The sequence below is a fragment of the Tamandua tetradactyla genome, chromosome 23 (genome assembly GCF_023851605.1).
Source record: "Tamandua tetradactyla isolate mTamTet1 chromosome 23, mTamTet1.pri, whole genome shotgun sequence".
In the NCBI taxonomy this organism is placed as follows: Eukaryota; Metazoa; Chordata; class Mammalia; order Pilosa; family Myrmecophagidae; genus Tamandua; species Tamandua tetradactyla.
Genome location: NC_135349.1, coordinates 16,572,317 through 16,591,586, shown reverse-complemented (window position 1 = coordinate 16,591,586; position 19,270 = coordinate 16,572,317). Strand labels below are relative to the sequence as shown.

The following is a 19,270-nucleotide window of genomic DNA, read 5'->3' as shown; positions in this document are numbered from 1 at the left end:
AACTTTCTGAGGAACCTCCAAACTGTTTTCCACAGTGGATGCACCATTTTACATTCCCACCAATAATATACTAAGATTCCTATTTCTCCACATTCTTCCCAGTGTTTCTTAATTTCCTTTTTTTTTTTTTAAATAGCTTTCTACTGTGAAGGTGTGAAGTGGTGTCTTATTGTGGTTTGATTTGCATCTCCCTAATGGCTGGTGATATTGAGCATCTTTTCATGTGCTTATTGGTCATTTATAAATTTTTTCTATGGAGAAACGCTTATTTGAGTCCTTGCCCATTTATTAATTGGGTTGTTTGCTCTTTTTGTTGTTGAGTTGCAAGAGTTCTTTATATAGTCTGGGTATTAAACCCTTTTCAGATGTATGGTTTCCAAACATTTTCTCCCATTCTGCTGTGTTGTGTTTTTACTTTCTTGGTAATATCATTTGATGCACAAAAAGTTTTTAATTTTGATGAAGTCCAATTTATGTATCTTTTCTTTTGTTGCTTGTACTTTTGGTATAAAGTCTAAAAATCCCCCTTAATAAAAGGTCCTGAGGGTATTTCCCTATGTTTTCTTCTAAAACTTTTGTAATCTTCACAATTAATTTTTGCACATGGTGTGAGGTAAGCATCCACTTTCATTCTTTTGCCTGTGGATATCCACTTTTCCCAGCATGATATATTTCACTGGTCTATATATCTGCTCTATACCAGTACCATGTTGATTTGATTACTGTAGCTTTATAATTAATTTTGAAATTGAGAAGTGTGAGTCTTCCAAGATATTTCTTTTTTTTAACTTTTTTTTATTATTTAAAAAAATTAACAAACAAAACATTTAGATATCATTCCATTCTACATATACAATCAGTAATTCTTAATATCATCACATAGTTGCATATTCATCATTTCTTAGTACATTTGCATCAATTTAGAAAAAGAAATAAAAAGACAACGGTAAAAGAAATAAAATGATAATAGAGAAAAAAAACTATATGTACCATACCCCTTACCCCTCGCTTTCATTTACCACTATTTCAAACTGAATTTATTTTAACATTTGTTCCCCCTATTATTTATTTTTATTCCATATGTTCTACTCTTCTGTTGATAGAGTAGCTAAAAGGAGCATCAGACACAAGGTTTTCACATTCACAGAGTCTCATTGTGAAAGCTGTATCATTGTTCAATCATCATCAAGAAACATGGCTACTGGAACACAGCACTACATTTTCAGGCAATTCCCTCCAGCCTCTCCACTACATCTTAAACAGTAAGGTGATATCTACTTAATGCGTAAGAATAACCTCCAGGATAACCTCTCGACTCTGTTTGGAATCTCTCAGCAATTGACACTTTGTCTCATTTTACCTTTCTCCCTTTTGGTCAAGAAGGTTCTCTCAATTCCTTGATGTTAATCAACGTATTTCTTTTTCAAAACCTTTTGGCTATTCAGGGTTCCTTGCCCTCCCATATGAATTTAATGATTAACTTTTCCATATCTATGAAGAAGGCTCATGGAATGTTAATTGGGATTGCATTAAATCTGTAAATTGCTTTGGGTAATATCATCTTAATAATATTAATTCTTCTAATCCATGAGCACAGAATATATTTTCAATTATTTAGGTCATCTTTCTTTCTTTCAGTAATAACTTGTTCTTATTCTTAATTTTTCTTTCAGTACTATTTCTGTAATATTCGGTATATATATTATTCAGTAATAATTGTTCCTATTCAGTAATATTCTGCATATATATATATCCTTTACATCTTTGGTTGAATTTATTCCTCGAGTTTGTTTTTTTACTTGCTGTTGTAAACAGTCTTGTTTACCTGATTTCTTTTTCAGATTGTTCCTTGCTGGTGTATAGAAACACCAGTGATTTTTGTGTACTTATCTTGTACCTAGTCACACCTCAGTTAACAAATACATTAGGAGTGAGGATCTCTTTATCCTTTTGAAAGCGCGCCAAGAAATAAGAAAGCTAGTTTAAATAAATGAATCATGCAAAGTAGTGGTGCATCCCCCCATTTTTCTCATGGATGTGGCTGGCCCCCCTGCAACATTGTTAAATGTAGGAAACTTTTTGAGTTCCTCTTGAGTCTTCAACCTCCTCTTTCTAGCACATTCCTTTGCCCTTGAGGGCCCTGCTCCCCTTGCTGTCTGAGTTCTCACCTCTGTGTTCTCTAATTACAGAAACCAATTAGTCGTATTTGCAGATTGATTGATTATAATTGGGTTGGAATGCATTCACACTAAAACCCACACTCTGCTTGAACCAGCATTTTCTATGCAATTGTCATTCTCTCTCTCTTTTTCCCTTTTAATAGTACTTTCCACATCACCTTTCTCCAGATGCTAGCTGTGTGTTTCCAACTACTCACCTGGGATCACTGAGGTGCCCTGTACTTAGTGTGGGCAAAACCCCACCTCCCTTCCCCTCCTCCAAAGCTTGTGCTTTGTCCTGAATTCTCTGCCCTAGTGTCATCACTACTCATCCCTTCACACAAACTAGAAATCTTAGCCCCTCTGCCCCCACACCTAAGCTCTCCCTTGGTACAACCTCTCATGCTCAGAAAGTCTCTTGAACCCATTTTCTTCCCTTGTGTCCACAGTTTAGCTCCAGGCCCATGACCTTAAACGTCTGTGGCAGCCCCTGAGGGAGAGGCCCTGCTTCTCATCTCTTGCCACTCCATTCTTAGCCACCTTACTCATTTTTTAAAAATTTACATGTTGCAATTTTTTTAGCAGGAGAATGGATAAGTAAATTGCAATATATTCATACAATGGAATACAATTTAGCAATTAAAAGGGGGGAAAAAAAAGAATGACCCGCTGGTATTTGCCCAACATATATAAATCTCATATAAACATATATTTTTTTCAGGCGTCATACTGTGAGAGCATTAATTATTAATTAGTAAATGTCATTAATTCATTTTTATCCTGATGTTTAAAAGCCTTTTATAGCTTCTCACTAAAAGCAAACAATAATCCAAGAGAACATTGTCATTTAACAGAGTGAAAACCTTATTCTTATTTTGCGTGAAGATACATCTGATAAGAAAACTATTAAAAATCTTACGACACTATAAAATCTTAGCCAACCTTAAACACAATCAAATAAAATTCCCTTCCAACGAGACTTCTACAGCTTTCTATATCCATCCATTTTGTCCTACACATTCCTGTTTCTCATTCTGCAACAATCAGTTGTTTTGCTTTAGGGAAAAAACGTACTCTGTTTTTCCTTACAAAAAGACTTTCTGCATACTTTACATATTTAAATTACCAAAAAGATCTTGAAATCAATCTTCAAGCTATGGCCTCCAAAACACAATTTTTCTTTTTTTGTGAAAAATAACATATATACAAAAAAACAATGAATTTCAAAGCACGCCACAATTAGTTGTAGAACAGATTTCAGGGTTTGGTATGGGTGACAGTTCCACAATTTTAGGTTTTTATTTCTAGCTTCTCTAAGATACTGAAAACTAAAAGAAATACATCTTACACATTTGCATTTAACTTTTAAAATTTTCAAATTAGGGCAGGCCACGGTGGCTCAGCAGGCAAGAATGCTTGCCTGCCATGCCAGAGGACCTGGGTTCGATTCCTGGTGCCTGCCCATGTTAAAAAAAAAAAATAAAAACTTAAAAAAAAATAAAATAAATAAATAAATAAAAAGTTTCAAATTAACAAAAACAAAACAGTTTTTAAATTTGAAGCCACTGGGTGGGTGGGGGTGGGGGGGTTCCCTGTGGCCTACAACAGGTTAGCAAACTCAAAACCTAAAGGGCGGAAGAATATGTGTTTCAGGCTTTGTGACCAGAGGGTCTCTGTCACAATTACTTAATTCTACTATGGAAGCACAAAAACATCTGCAGGCAAAATGTAAATGAATGAGCATAATTGCACTCCAATAAAACTTTATTTACAAAAGAAGATGGCTGGCTGGATTTGGCCCATAGGCTGTTGTTTGCCCCCCTTTGCCCCAGATGGCGGTGTTCTAACGCACTTCACCCTGACTCTCTGCATTTAGACATTCTCCCTCCTCTGACTCCTTTTCCTTCTTTCCATGGCCTTAAGATTCAAAAGAGTCAAAGGGAACCCCCCCCACCCCACAGGGAATCGAACTCCAGTCTCTGGCATGGCAGGCGAGAATATAACCACTGAGCTCCCATTGCACTGCCCTACCATAGGTTTTTGTGCAGACTTTTGTTATTGCATTTGTCATTCTCCTTTATGAATTCTGGTCACCTCTCTGTATCTCCAACTGGAAGATATAGTCTGGAAAGTTCCTTTTGCCTTCTATCTATGTAGCATGTGGCATATGATAGGTAAACAGCATCTCTGAAGTGTGAATAGCTGTATTAGTCATCTCTACATATTCACCTTTTTACCGGGAGAAGGTGGAACGCCCTTCTAAGTCTATTTTGCCATTGGTTCAGTCCCTGCCCTATTTATTCCCTCTGAATAAAGACTTGAAGGTTTCACTCTGATCTTTTCTGGTGCATTTGCAGTAGTATTTAATAATTGCCTGCCTAACCTGGCTGAACTTCATCTGTCTCCAGCGTTGCAGTTTCTCAATGAGCTGTATCAACAGAATGCATCTTCTTCGTTAATAGAGCCTTCACTCTGTGCAGTAAAAGTCCACATTCTTTCTAAAGATACATTTCTGGAGAATAAACAGACTTCACATCTCACAGGGATAGAGATAGGAAAGAGTGTTGTTCTTCATGACTAATTTGAGGCTGCAAATTAGTACTGTAAATTTCAGCTGGTTCTTCGAAGCTAGAACATCAGCCAATGAATACTGACTGGCTGGTGTCTGGACTTCATTCGAAGCACATTTTATTTGAGCAGCCTGAAAAGTGAGTCCATTCTGGGTTGTAGCTGTGCCTCTAGCACGGGTCCTGCCTGGGCTGGCTGTGTCCTCAGAGAACCATCACGGGCAGAGGCCTGGCTCTCAGAGGGCACTGGGCCTGGATGCAGGTGGTCCTTAGTCCTAGTTGCAAATATATATATATATATTTTTTTTTCAACATTTTTATTGAGAAATCTTCACACACATAGAGTCCATACATGGTACACAATCAGTGGCTCACAATATTATCACATCATTGTGTATTCATCACCATGATCATTTTTAAGCTGCAGATATCTGTAAGATTGGCATAACAAAAAGTAAATTCATGGGACTGGAGAACAGGGATCATTTCCATCCAAAGCCTTGTTTGGCTCAAGACCATTGGCCGCAGTTAGGGAGGAGAGACACAGATCCCTGTGAAAACACAGCCTTTGATTCTGGAATATTCCATATGCAGCAAATGAAGTCCTCCTTTCAGAGAATGCATCTTACCGTGTTTTATTTCATACCTCACACGATGGCAAGTGGACAGAGTCCTATCCCCAATTCAGATGCCCCCTTCTGGGACCCGCCAAAGACATCTTGGAGGTGGGAGAACTTCTCTACCAGTGCCCACTGTCTACGCGTTGAGGGAGACTGAAGGGTTAAATTGAATTAAAAACCCAAAGTGCAGGGTGCCCAAGGAATGCTGAAGCACAAGGGACTTTGGGCCACAGAAGGAATAAATCCCAGTGAAAAGCACACATTCTTGCTGGGTTACTCCTGAAAACTTGAATCTGTGACCCCCACTTCCCGAAGATGGGACTCTGGCCAGTGCCCACTCCCTGGCGCCCAGGCAGCTGGCCGCGGCTGGAGCTGGAGGCAGAGGAAGCTTTCCTGCTCCAATGTCTCTGCTGGCTTTATGGGTGTATTTCTCACACTCTGCTCTGCCATTAAAAATAAAACGAGGCTCACATCACCCGTCTCTCTCAGACTGCAAGACCCATTTCCTTCTAATGAGCCTCCGGTTTGCCTGGGCTTTTCCCTAGCTTAGAAAGATTAAATCTCCAGAGGCCCCCATTATGCATTTCTAGTTTTGTGCATTTATTTTCCTCTCTGCTGTTTGGCAAGAAAATGAAGTTAGTACACTTTTTTTTTTTTCGCTTCTGCAGACGCACAAAAAATTCTCTACCTGGAAGCCGGGAACCTAATATGCTATGCAAACAAAGACAGATAGATTTGTCCCACCTAACCTAGGGCCACAGAGATCAGAAACGTGGCTTTCAGCAACAGAGCCCTGGCATGTGCCATTCTGGGCTGAGCTGGGGCAGGGCCCCTGGCTCTGTCCTGCAGGTTGGGGAGAAATGCTGTGAGTCCCCTTGCAGTGGGGCAGTCTGTGCGTGGTCCCACAGTCTGTGGCCATATCCAGTAGCACAGGGGCAGGGCTGCTATGGGGGAGGCCCAGGCAGCCAGCTGGGCTGGGTAGGGGTGCAGCTGGGGTGGGAGAAGGGGAACAGAGCCACCGAGGCCCTCATTTCCCAGTCATATCAGCAAAGTCCCTCGACAAGCCCCCCCAGGGATGTCCAGCATAAGGAAACAGGCTGGAGCCCATGGGTAACATGTTGGGGGACCTGTCGAAAAAAGGACCCACCCTGCCAGGGTCATATCAACAGCCAAGAGAGTTCAGGATTGAATCAGAAGGGAGGGGAGGCAGAGAGGCTGCCTTGGAAATGGGTGGGGGTGGGGGGACTGTCCAGGGAGTGAGGGGAGAGCCCAGCTTTAGGGACTTCATCTGGCTTTTCCCACCTTGCATGGCATGTGCCAGCCACAACATCAGACTCAACCACAGAGGCTCGAGGAGGTCTGACCTGAAGCCCATTCTTCAGATAGGAAAATTGAGGCTGAGAAAGAAGCCTGCTCAGGTTCACAAGGCTGAGCCGGCATGGCCACGTCATGCTCTGACCCCCCACTTTGCATCCTCCCAGCGTCAGCACCTGGGGATCTGGACTGGGGCTGGGTGAGGCCGTGTCCTCGGCAGTGGTGCCGGGAGCACAGTGTGGCATGGCTGCAAACGCAGCAGTGGCTCCCAGCACTTTGGGGACGCCTTGGGACCTGCTGGGGAAGCGTGTGGCAGCCTCAGTTAAGCTTGGGCATGTTTCATTGCTGGGAAGGATTTCCAGCTGCAGAGAAACTCCTTGATTCCAAATTTGGACTGCACTGAAATGTGTTTCTATACTGTCAAGGGGGAAAAAGAGGGGAGTTTGAACCACAAATTAATAGGGCGTACAAGAGAACCCAGGCTTCCTGTTCTCTTAAACACTTTAACGATGTCCTCAGATCCACAGACAGGAAAGCTGGAAAAGGCCTTGGGGATCATTGCAGTAAACCCAGCTCATTTGACTTACGAAGAAACTGATGCCCCTGGGTTTGGCAGGAGACCTAATTAGCTATTACACCTGGCCAGAAGCCCAGGGTCCCGACTCAGTGGGTCTTCTCTCTGCTGGAACCCGCCATTCATTCAAGAAAAGCATTAGGGCGGCTGAGTTGGTATTGATAATGAATTTGCTAATAATATAGGAACCTTATCTATTCAGCTCCAACATCCGTCCAACAACTATCTATCCAGCGCCTCCTTTGGGGTGTGGGTGGGGAACATATGAAGATCAATGAACCGTACAAGGAGCTTACAGCTCAGTGGAGAAGCCAAGGTTGATACCCCATTCATCGTGTTTCACATTGGGACGTGTTAGGTGCCATGTGAGTGGAATGTACGAACAGAGGAATGTATGAACCGAGGAATGGTCAGCAGAGAGGGGAATCACTTTGGCTGTGGTGGGAAAAGGCATCTTTGTGGCATCCGTAGTTTCTGGCGTGGCCTTGGAAGACTGGTATGATTTGAGCAGGTTAAGAGAATGGCAAGGTGTTTCCATTGGTAGCAGCAACGTGAGATGGTGTAGTAGGCTGAATAAGGACCTCCGAGGATATCAGGCCCTGATCCTGGGACCTGTGAATGTTACTTTGGAAACAGGGTCCTTGAAGAGGTGATTAAGTTAGGAATGTCGAGGGTGGGCTTTAAATGACATCATGAGGCAGGGGGAGATTTGATGTACATACAGAGTCAAAGCCCACGTGGAGATGGAGGCAGAGAGCAGAGTGATGTGGCCACCAGCCAAGGAATGCTGACAGCCACCAAAAGCTGGATGAGGCAGAGAAGGGATTCTCCCCTCAAGCCTCCAGAGGGAGTACATTTCTGTTGGCACTTTGATTTCAACCAGACACCAATTTCTGATTTTTGGGAGTACATTTCTGTTGGCACCTTGATTTCAACCAGACACCAATTTCTGATTTTTGGCCTCCAGAGCTGTGAGGGGATACATTTTGGTTGTTTTCCACCAGACAGTTTGTAGTAATTTGTTACAGCAGCCACAGGAAACTGATGCAGCTACGAAAGGGCAAAGCTTGGCTGGAAACTGGTGTGTAGCTCAGGGAATTTGCTGGGAGCATATTCAGATATTTAGAGATGTTGTAAGAAATAAGACGGACAATGAGTTGGGGCCAAGTGTCTTATATGATTAGTTTGAAAAGTTACCGAAAGTTTTCTACGTGTCTCTTGCCATCTGGATTCGAGTATAGGGTTCTGGAAGTGTCACCATGCCCAGTAAATCATTTTTATTTCTCTGTGCTACTTAATACTGTGCTCCTCAGATAACATAGTCAATGCTTGTTGAATGGAAAGATGGATGTTGGTAGCTGCCATACTTGGGCTTATGTTGAACTGGGTTGATTGATGAGAAGTCAAAGCCGGGCTAGATCTGGTGCTCAGACATCACTGAAGAGCCTCTCCATTTTGGACCATGCTCTCAAATTCCCCATGTCTTGCCTTATGGGATTGTGACTTGTTAGGAAATGCTCAGGCAACACATTGGCTCTGGAGTTGTGACTCTGGGTGGAATTCAGGACAACTCTGGTTTGGGGTAAAAGAGATGGGAGAACACCTGCTGAGTAAAATGGGCCTTATTGATAGCAAAGTCAAGTTCTCCACCAGCTCTAAGGGAAAGTGATTAAAGCTGCCTTTTGGTTTTTATGATACTCTTATTGACCTGAAGTTGTTTATAGCCATAAAACAACTGTAAATTAGAGAAATGAAATAAAAACAGCAGGATACTTCACTCCTCTCCTCCTATGAGGTTGAAAATGCTTTCTGCACAGTTCCTGTAGCAGCAGGATGCTGAAATCTAAGTCTGTAAAGGGAATCTCATACTCTTTTCCTCTGAGTGGTTTCTTCTCATAGCTGAAACTTGACCCTCATCCTTGCTCAGAAAGGGTCCCTGGTTGATGTGATTCTCTGCTAGGACCGAAGTCAGCTAGTGAGCCTATGGCAGTGTTTTAGGAGGCTCGCAGCTCGTTACCTCCTCCTTCCAAAGGTGTTTTTCTTTCTCTCCATTTCCTTTCCTCTCCTCTCTTCTATTCTCCTCTCTTTACCTTTCCTTTTTTTCTTCTTCTTCTTCTTCTTTTCCTTTGTTCCTCTTTCAGCCCCTTTTATCTGATTAAAGGGTTTGGACCCATCACTCTCTGCAAAGCCCTAAGGTATTATCAGTAAACATTTGCCAGTGATTTCAGCGCAATAAGCCAGGCCCTGTTTCCAAATGGACTTTTTTCTCTTTCTCCCTTGTAGAGATCCGTGAGGCGTTTCGGGTTCTGGACCGGGACGGGAATGGCTTCATCTCCAAGCAGGAGCTGGGCATGGCCATGCGCTCTCTGGGGTACATGCCCAGCGAGGTGGAGCTGGCCATCATCATGCAGCGCCTGGACATGGATGGTAAGTCCAGGGCAAGTGGTTTCTCCCTGACATGAGCCTCCGACTCATCCCTGAGACCTGGGGCTGTCAAGGGCCCGGCCTCTTGAGTTAGAAGACTTGGGTTCACGTCTTTGCATGTGAGGGGTGGAGACTTGGGCTTGATGAGGGGTTTTCAAACGGCATCCCATGGAGTTCGAGGAACCTGCAGAGGTGTTTCTGGAACCATCCAAGGGATCAGGGTGAGGAAGGGGCCCGGCTGGTGGACTTCTGGCCCTCTCTTGCCACAGTCTGAGCATCTCCTTTGTTCTCTCTTCTTCATCTTCCTCCTTCACCACCTCCTCCGCCTTACTAAATTTACTGAGATATTCACATACCTTTAAGTTCACCCATTTAAAGTATACGATTCAATGTCTCTTAGTATATTCATAGATTTGTGCACCCATAACCACAATCAATTTTAGAATGTTTTCATCACCCCATAAAGAAATCCTTTACATATTGGCAGTGAGTCCCAATGCCCCCTACCCCCATCCCCTGGCAGCTACTAATCTATTCTTTGTCTCTACGGATTTCCTGATTCTGGGCATTTCATATAAATGACATCATACAATCATACAATATGTTGTCTTTTGTTTTCTTTCTTTCTTTTTTTTAGATTTAGAGAAGATTTATTGATCAGATTGTTTTAGAAAACCAGGAGCAAAACACTGATAAGGTACCTAAATACAGATTGGACAAGTTAAATCCACTATATTTCCTACTTGCTTATGGAAAAACAAAAGACAATATAGTGTATGATGTCTTTTCATTTTTCTTACACGTTGAAAAATGCTTTCAAGATTTGTTCGTCTTGTAGGATGCATCAGAAACTCCATTTCTTTTTATGGCTGAATAATATTCCATAATATGGATATAGCAGCTCCCTTTTTATCTGTTTCACATACTAGGCTTCTACATATAACCTCATTGGGGAAAAGCATTTCACTGCTTTTAAAAAGTTCTGAAAAACGACGGCACTGATATGTTTTAAGGCTCATTCCTGCAATAAAACCCTGAGTCTATTGCAAACCAATCGTGGCCCTGCAGAAGTTAGATCCTGCCTTGGCTCACGGTCTAGACAGGAGCCTTCTTATTTTGCATTTTCTATACATGTCCCCTCCTCCTCAGAGAAGCTTCTTGATTCCAGGCAGAAGGTTCCAGAGTGGGGGGCTTTTCACACCTCAGGTAAGAGCAGGATGTGTAGACCAAGCAAAAGGAATAGACCAAGGTAATGGTGGGGAGATGTCTGCTTGGCCCACAGGCTAATTTTAAGAGCATTCTTTCTGCTATTATCTTGCTGGTTCTATTGGGAGAATGACAACCAGGGTGACCGTATGGTGAATGAGCCCCAACGCCAACCACCAGGTGCGGAGACATTTATTTTCTGGTTTAAGAGAGAAATGTTTTATCGCAGTATTCAGTTGTCTGAGCAAGTCCCAGCCTTGCCCTCACAACCCTGATTGATAGTGACTCACCGATGCTTTACAGGCCTGGGTTGACCTTGCTTTGTACTTTAGAGGTATTTCTGAAAAGCTGGAGCAAAGCACATATTTTATAGCAAAACCTCTCTTCCATTGACTTCCGTCACCCTTTCAGAGATACACTTCCAGAAAAAAAAAGTTTCCTTCTTAAAAATAATAAAAGTCCTAGTACAGACCTTTGTTTTTGGAACTAAGAACTTTCTGTACTTTCGATTCTCCTCCACAACCCCTATAACAAAAACCTAATAATTGGGCTAAAAGCAAATAGGATTAGAAAAATTACCACCCCCAAATCTGGGGCTATTGTGGTATATCCTATAAGCTTTAAGGATCTTCAAGGTCCATCTTCATTCTTTGCATATTCATTTCTTGGATCCCAGCGTGTGGGGAATTTTTACGTATCTCTAGTTGTCCCTGATTCCAGGAACACTTGGAGTCCCATAGGGCTTTGTGTGATGACATTGCTGCAGGGACCAGCAAGGGCTCAGGTCAAAGCCCCTAGCTGGAGAAGCAGTTTAAGAGACTTCAAGTTGCATCCATTTATTTGTAATGTGTCATAGTCATTTACCAATGCTGAAGACAGCAGGTCCACACAAATCTTTTAGAGCGTTTCTATTATTGTTCCTTTAATAGAAGCCAAGTAATTAGCTGTTTTCATGGAGCCCCATCAGGTGATACACATTTACTTAATTTTTGAAGTATAGCTTCCTTGAAGATTGTTTGGTTGCCTGCAAAGGATTTGGAGCAGGATGTATGAAAATAATGATGCAGTGTAGGCAAAAAGAATTGCCTACACAATTTATTACATGCCTAAGTATGAAAAGAGCTGAGTGAAAAATGCTCAGCCTGAGGTGGAAATGCATGTTTGTGTTTGTTTCATCAGTGGTGCTAGTAAATGAAATTTCCGGGGTATCAGGTTCTGAATCTGATGGGCTGGCTGTTTTTATTAAGCTCAAACAGTGGCACTCCAGTGTCCTTTTCTTAATGGGGCCTTTTGAGCTGTTCTACTAAAAATAAAAATATCAGGTTCTAATTATATCATTCCCTCCAAGCTTCTGTAACTGGGGATCCTCCACAGAGATTTGGTCCTAACTAATTCAATTTCCCTTTGGCGTGAAACATGTGGAGAGGCAGAGATTTTGATGGGGCGATGCAAAAAAAAAAAAAAAAATAGCAAACCAAAAAAACATAGAGGGGCATTGGGTGTACGGGGCAGGATTTGGATTCTTACTAAGATGACCAGGTCTCCCAGTTCATGGACTATGGTACCCGGGGGGAGCAGGAGAGGTGGCACCCACCCATCCCAGCTGGCCGTAATTGACAGCAGACCCAGCCCACACACTGCCTTTCTCTTTCTGGGGTCCCTCCCCGGTTTGCCTGATGGTCTGGTCATCCCATAGGCATGAGGCCCCGCTAGAATTAGCCTGAGAATGTCTGTGCAACCTAAGTCCATGCATGAGGCTTTCATTAGGAGGTTCTTTGGGAATGGGTTGCTCTGTCAGTTACACATGTAACTGTAGCCTCCCTGGAGTCAGAAGCTTGCAGGGATTTCCTGGACAGACTCTGCAGGAGCAAGACAATTCCAGTATGTCTGTGGACCTTGTTTGTTTTCCAGAGGGCGGGATGGAAGATAGGCAGCAGAGCCTGGAATTGCACTACTGGCCTGGGGCCAGTTGCCCCTCAGCATTGGAATTGACTCTGTGCATGTGTGTGTGTCACACTCACGAGTGCATGTGTTGAACTATTCAGAGTTAAATAAACAATAAAAACAAGATTCTGCCCAATGTGTCGGGACTTCTCTTTGACCCATTACTGCAAAGGTTCTATTTTGGAACTTTGACTCCTCTCCATGCTCCTTCCTGCTTACTGTTCCATTCTTTTTTCATCAACCTCTGTGGCCAAGCTGCTGTTCACTCTGGCATCATTTGGGACCAGGAGTCACCTTTCCTGGATGTTTTTCTGCAGGAGCTCTCCTTCAGTTCTGACTCTGGAAGCCTGAAGCCCTTCTCAGTCAGGCTCCCTGAAACCTTTAAGCCCAGGTACCCTAAAGCATCCATTGCATGCAATGAATCAACTTTTCTCTTTTGCATCATGATTCTAGTTATGTGTCGTCCTTGGAAAAACTGATAAAATAGTCAATCAAATGATTATCTCCAAGGCTGAATTCTTTTCTACAACCAGGTTGGGAAGGGGGTGCTCAAAATTGAAAAGCCTCTGCCATCCCCTTCTGCTCTTCTCAGTTCTTTGGTCCCTGCAGCAGCTGCTGGCAGCCCTTGGGGCTTTCTGCACCATTCACTGTGGAATAAGGATCTGGTGTCTTCAAGACCCAAGGGATATTTTCCACTGCTTTCTGCATTTTCAGTGGTTTCAACAACCGCTGGTCATCTGGAGTGAACCAGCAACCTTTGCAAATAGCTTCTTGAAACAATCAAACCAGGAGACATTCTCAGCAGCCCATGGCCCCTTGCAATGGCTCCATTCACATTTTCTAATGCAAGCCTCTCCTGTGTGCTGCCCTCCCCTCCCTTGAGCTTAAGGAAAAAAAGTCCTCCTTTGAAACAAATGCAGACTGGCTCCTCTCCCTCCTTGGTTTTCTTTCTGCTCCTTAAAGATCCAGAATCTCACAAAATTCCGACAAATTTTGCCTTCTGAAATGAATTATTTTCCCTCCACAATTTTGTAGTGTCTTTTTTTTCTAGGTTTACAACTCGCCGGTTGGTGAATTTGATTTAGCCTGGATCAATATGAAAATGATCGATCTAGTGCCCCTTATGTGTGCACCTGCTTATTTTTGTGGTTTGCTGGATTCACTTACGGTTCATTTTGAGACAAAACACTCAGCTGGCTTAGAACAAAATCACGGCCTGAGCCACTGCAAAGATAGTTAGCATTGCCCCCATTGTTAGTTCATATATCCACATAATCCCTCTTTCAAGTACTCATTCATTAAAAGTACTAATCCTTCGCTTATTTAGTCATGTTAATTTGACTTTTATGTTTTCACTTGTGATCTCCTGGGAGACAGGAAAGGCATGTGCTTAATTTGAGCTGTGCTTACTTCCACTGCACAGTCAAGTGTGGGCCCGAATGGGATTTGGAGTCACTGGAACTTGCATCAGCTCTGTTTTGTGACACAGAATCGACACTTCTTTCCAATATGTGAAGGAAGTTGCTCACCCAAAGACTGTTATGAAATGCAGACACTTGATAAGAGAGGAAAGCAGTTGCATTTTTTTTAACCTTAAAGCAGAGGTCCCCAAACCTGACAGCACATCAGAAGCACATGAGATCTAGTTACAAAAACAGAGCTATGGAATCAGAATATATAAGAATAGAGCCCAGGAACCTGCATTGTTTAACAAGCTCATCTGGTTATTGTGTCTGTCCGTTGACAAGATTTAGGGACCTTTGGTTAAAAAGGAAAATCTTTGGCCTAAAGATTGATCTTCAAGTTTGCGGAATAACTGTATGAGCAAGAAGTGAATCAGCTTTCTGTGACTGTGAAGGACTGAGCGCAAGGTAGGTGCCTGAAAGTCAGATAAACTTGTGGAAGGAAGCAGACAGTCTATTCTTAGTGGATTAGTCATACCTCACTCCTGAAAACAAGTGAGTCCCAACTGCGGCCCAGGACCAACAACTTTCCCATCACCTGGAAGCTGGTTTAAAATGCTGACATTCTCACCCCATTCCAGGTCTGCTGCATTTTAACAAGATTCCCAGGTGATTCATACAGACACTAAAGTTTGAGAGGTTCTGGTCTTGGGCACACTTTGAGAAATGGGGAACAAACCCACCTCTGTGCCTCCTTTAAGGATCCATCCAAGAGAGCAGAACCCCTCCCCAGTCTCTTCCCAGTAACTCAATGATGGGGATTTGCTGCTTTGAAAACCTAAAGTAATTCACAAAGCTGCAGGTTTTGGTGAAGATCAAGGAAAAGAAAACATCTCTACACGTGTTTCCATTTGTGAATGAACGTGTTTGGCATTAAAACTATTTTGTTGTTCATTCTGTGTCAGTGCATTATTGCGGGATATTCTTTGATCTTAGTCTTGATTTGGCAATGAGAATGATAACCAACACCTGTTCATGGCTCCATTAGTTGCATTGGGTCATACTAGATACTTTAAATATTTATCAACTTAATCTGCACAACAAATATAAGTACTAATTATTATGATTCCCATCTTATAGACAAGAAAAATGAAGTCCAGATGTTTCAAGTAACTTTCCCACATTACAGGACTAGTAAGAGGTGTAGCCAGTTCAGAACCCAAGCCATATGAGTCCACATATCTTGCAGATATATTTTTGCAAATGGTTTTTTTAAAACATTTTTTACTGTGAAATATAACACACATACAAAAAAGCAATAAATTCCAAAGTACATTTAACAAGTACTTATAGAACATATTTCAAAGTTTGGTGTGGGTTACAGTTCCACAATTTCAGGTTTTTTCTTTTAGCTGCTCCAAGACACTGGAGACTAAAATGAAATATCAGTGTAATGATTCAGTTGTCATACTCATTTGTTAAATCTTAACTTCTTTGTTATAACCCTTCCTTAACTTTTGGTCCTTCTCCCAATCTTTAGAGATGTTTAGGTTATGTCCATTCTAACATTTGATGTTGAAAAGGGTGTCAACAATATGGGAGATGGGGTTAGAACTGGTTGATGTTCTTGGACAGACTGGCACCTCTGCGTTTCAGGACTTATCTGGCCTAGGAATCACTGAAGGTTTTAGACTTCTGAAAAGTACACTTAGTTTGCGTGCAATTTTTGTAGGAGCTCAGATAGAGCCCTGGGTGTTCTTTAGGATTAATAGGAATGATATTGGTTGAGGTTTGGCAAAAAATGGCAGTTAGCATTATCTAGCTAAAGCTCGCATAAAAAAGTAGCCTCCAGAATAGCCTCTTGACTCTATTTGAATTCTCTTAGCCAATGACACCTTATTCGGTTGTATTTCTTTCCCCCTTTTGGTCAGGAAGGCATTGTTGATCCCCCAGTACCAGGGCCAGGCTCATCCCTCAGAGTCCTGTCTCATGTTGCCAGGGAGACTCACACCCCTGGTTCATGTCCCACAGAGGGGGAGCGGTTAATAATTTTCTTTGCAGAGTTGGGCTTAGAGAGAAAGAGAAGTCACATATGAGCAACAAAAGAGGTTCTTTGGAAGTAACTTTTAGGCATAATTTTTGGTAGGCTTAGGTTCTCCACTACAAAAATAAAGAGCAAGCCTCAAGATCAGGGGCTTGGCCTATAAACTTGGGAGTCCCTAGTGTTTGAGAGAGTATCGGGGTTTCCCAGGTGGGAAAGTATAATAGTTCCATATTTTTTTCAAGGAACTTTGCCAATACTTTTAAATTATCTGCCCAACAAACTCTGGATCTATCCAGATATCACATTAAGCTATACAGAATTACAAGCCCTCGTTCCCATTCTGGGCACAATGTGTTTGGGTTGTTTAAATGAACTATCCAGACAGGTTGAGTTAGATTGTGTGCCACAGAAAATTTAGGTTCGGGACAAAATAAAGCTCTCTTCCTTTGGTCTTACACAGTAGGTGGCATTCTAAGATACTGGATACTGTCATCCTTTACCCTGTATTTTGATTTAGCTTGGCCCCAACCAGATCAGCTTTGTTTATATCTCTAATTGAAATCTGATCTTGTTTTCAGTTTCTTCAGAGTTGTTATATATAGCAATGCTGACTTTCAGCTTGCATGTGATTTTAGTGGATTCAGATAAATTAGGATAGCAACAGGACATTGTAGCAGTGACTGAACAGAACACACAACACACACACACACACACACACACCAGAATCATGATCTAGGGTTTCAAATCTATATGTGAGTGCTTGGGCTAATGACTCCAGCCACCAGATCTCCCCAGGATATCTTTGTTTGAGGCCAGCCTGACCCGGGTACAGAGTATGTAAATTGAAAATGGTGTCTCTGGGTTTCACTGTGACTCAGTGAAGGGAGAGTCCTTTAGGCCCCCTTGAGATATTTAGTCGTAGTGGATATTTGTGATAAATCCACTACAACATTCCCATCTCTCTAAGCAATTCCTTCATCTGTTGTGTCAGGAAAGATCTGCCATCTCAATCTTATTGACATTTGGTTGTTTTGAATCCAAGTTTCAGTCGATGACCAAGCACACTATTAGAGCCATACCTGAATACTCAAGCCAACACAGTAAAACAGAATTTCTGTTTCTGTGCTTCCCTTTCAATAAAAATGGCTTCATCCAATATTGTATTATGTCTGCCTTGGTCTAACACCCTAGAACCCACTGCTATTCCAACAGTCCAGGTTTATATTGATACAAATGAGCAATATATTATAAATTTGTTGGTGAATAGCTGTTTTGTACATATGAGACTTGGAACTTCTTCCTCCTGGGATACAGTGGCCTATTTTGATTATGGATTTAGAGGCAGTGGTGGTAGTAGATATTGAAGAAATAAGCATCTCTTTGCAAGGCAGCTGCCTCAGGTATGTTTATTATAGATTATCAAACTGATCTTGTCTGACCTCGGGGAGATATCAGGGAGGACATTTGGGAGACTAAGGAATTCAGTTTCCTCAGCCTCATCTGAACCCACCTAGAGGTTCCTACTCCAAGTCTAAGGATCCCACTTCTTTCCAGTAAGAGCCCTAAATTTCACGTAAGAGACATGCTGAGACTTGATGAGTTTGTGATTTTGACTTATATTATAAATTTACAAGCTGTACAATTACAATTGGAATCTTTTTGTGGTTATTAGAAATAAGTGATCGTTGTAGGACCAACATAGAAGTTCTCTAGGTCTTTCACCATGACTCAAGCTAAGAGTTTAAAGCCCTGAACTTGTTTTACTTAGAAGGACATTCTGAAGTGGCCATCCAACCTTAAAGTTCTTGAAGTCACATTGATACTATAAAGGTCAAATGTAAGATCCACTTGGGTGTTCCAAAGCTTTGCTTTCAATAAGCATTTTATCCCAAGAAACCACAGACCACATTATGCCAGTCCATGCCATAGATGACCAGTATCCTTTGGCAAGGAGATTATCTCTGCATTTGAGGTCAGAGGTAAGCCAACCAATATCAGAGTTTCAGTAAGTATGCAGAAATAGTTGTGAAGTTTGTTTTCTCTCCAGAACTAAGTACTGTATTATCTTGAAAACAGAAACCATTCTTACAAGTAAGTTTACCAAGTCAAAGATAAAACCTACTAAAAATTCTAGTTACATAGGTAATATGCTCTCTGGAAAAGTTTGCCAAAAGAAATATATGAGCATGCCCATCTCAGAACACCTTGACCAGTATTGAGTATTATTACTTCAAAATTAAATAAAAATAATTTCACTGATTTGTGAAATTATTGATTGATGAAAAGCTGGGGCTTATTTTGTTTTAACTTATGAGATGAAGTATCTTTCATACCTTGATTGGTTAGCCAATTTTTCCATTGGTGAATGACATATTTTTCTTTTGGGATCTGTTTCAGTCAGTATAGGTTAAGTTATGCTGCAGTGACAAATAATTCCTCCAAATCTCGGTGACTTAAAATCACAAAGCATAGTTCTCATTCATGCTGCAGGTCATTGTGGATTGGCTGGGCCTTTCTTCAGTGTCATTCTCACTCAAGGGGTCTGGTGGAGGGAGGCTCTGTTTGGGTGCTTCCATGATTGCTATGCAAGGGAAAGAGAATAGGTGCCTCACACACTGATTCTTAAAGTTATTTTTATTGGCTGAAGCAAGTGACATGACTGTGCGTAATTTCAAAAGATACGTGTAAGGACAATCTGACTGTGTGCCTGGAAGGAAATGAATTAGAAATATTTGGTGAGCACTAAGGATGGCTTCAGGATTTTAGGCTTTTTCTTTTCATTAGAATTTCCTACTTACTGCAAAATTTTCATTTCAGAAAAAACTCTTAAAAATACTATGAGTAGGGACAAAAGCCAAATTATTATGAGAGATCTTATATATTTCTCTCAGACTTAACAAGTAGGCAAAACTAAGTAACTTGTACTTTTCAAAAAGAATGTCCTTCCCTTTAAGTAATTCTGGGACATTAACAAAAACTTGGTTATATGTTAAGCCACAAAAAGTGCTTAGATTC

General features: G+C 41.7%; 1 protein-coding gene across 1 annotated transcript in view; it reads left to right on the top strand.

Moving 5' to 3' along the window:
• Positions 1-19,270, top strand: part of CALN1 (calneuron 1) — a 360,848-nt gene that overhangs the window by 113,363 nt on the left and 228,215 nt on the right. The window contains exon 2 of the mRNA XM_077141009.1: positions 9,518-9,661. Within this exon, the coding sequence (XP_076997124.1) occupies positions 9,518-9,661 (144 nt within the window). The remainder of the gene's footprint in view (positions 1-9,517; positions 9,662-19,270) is intronic.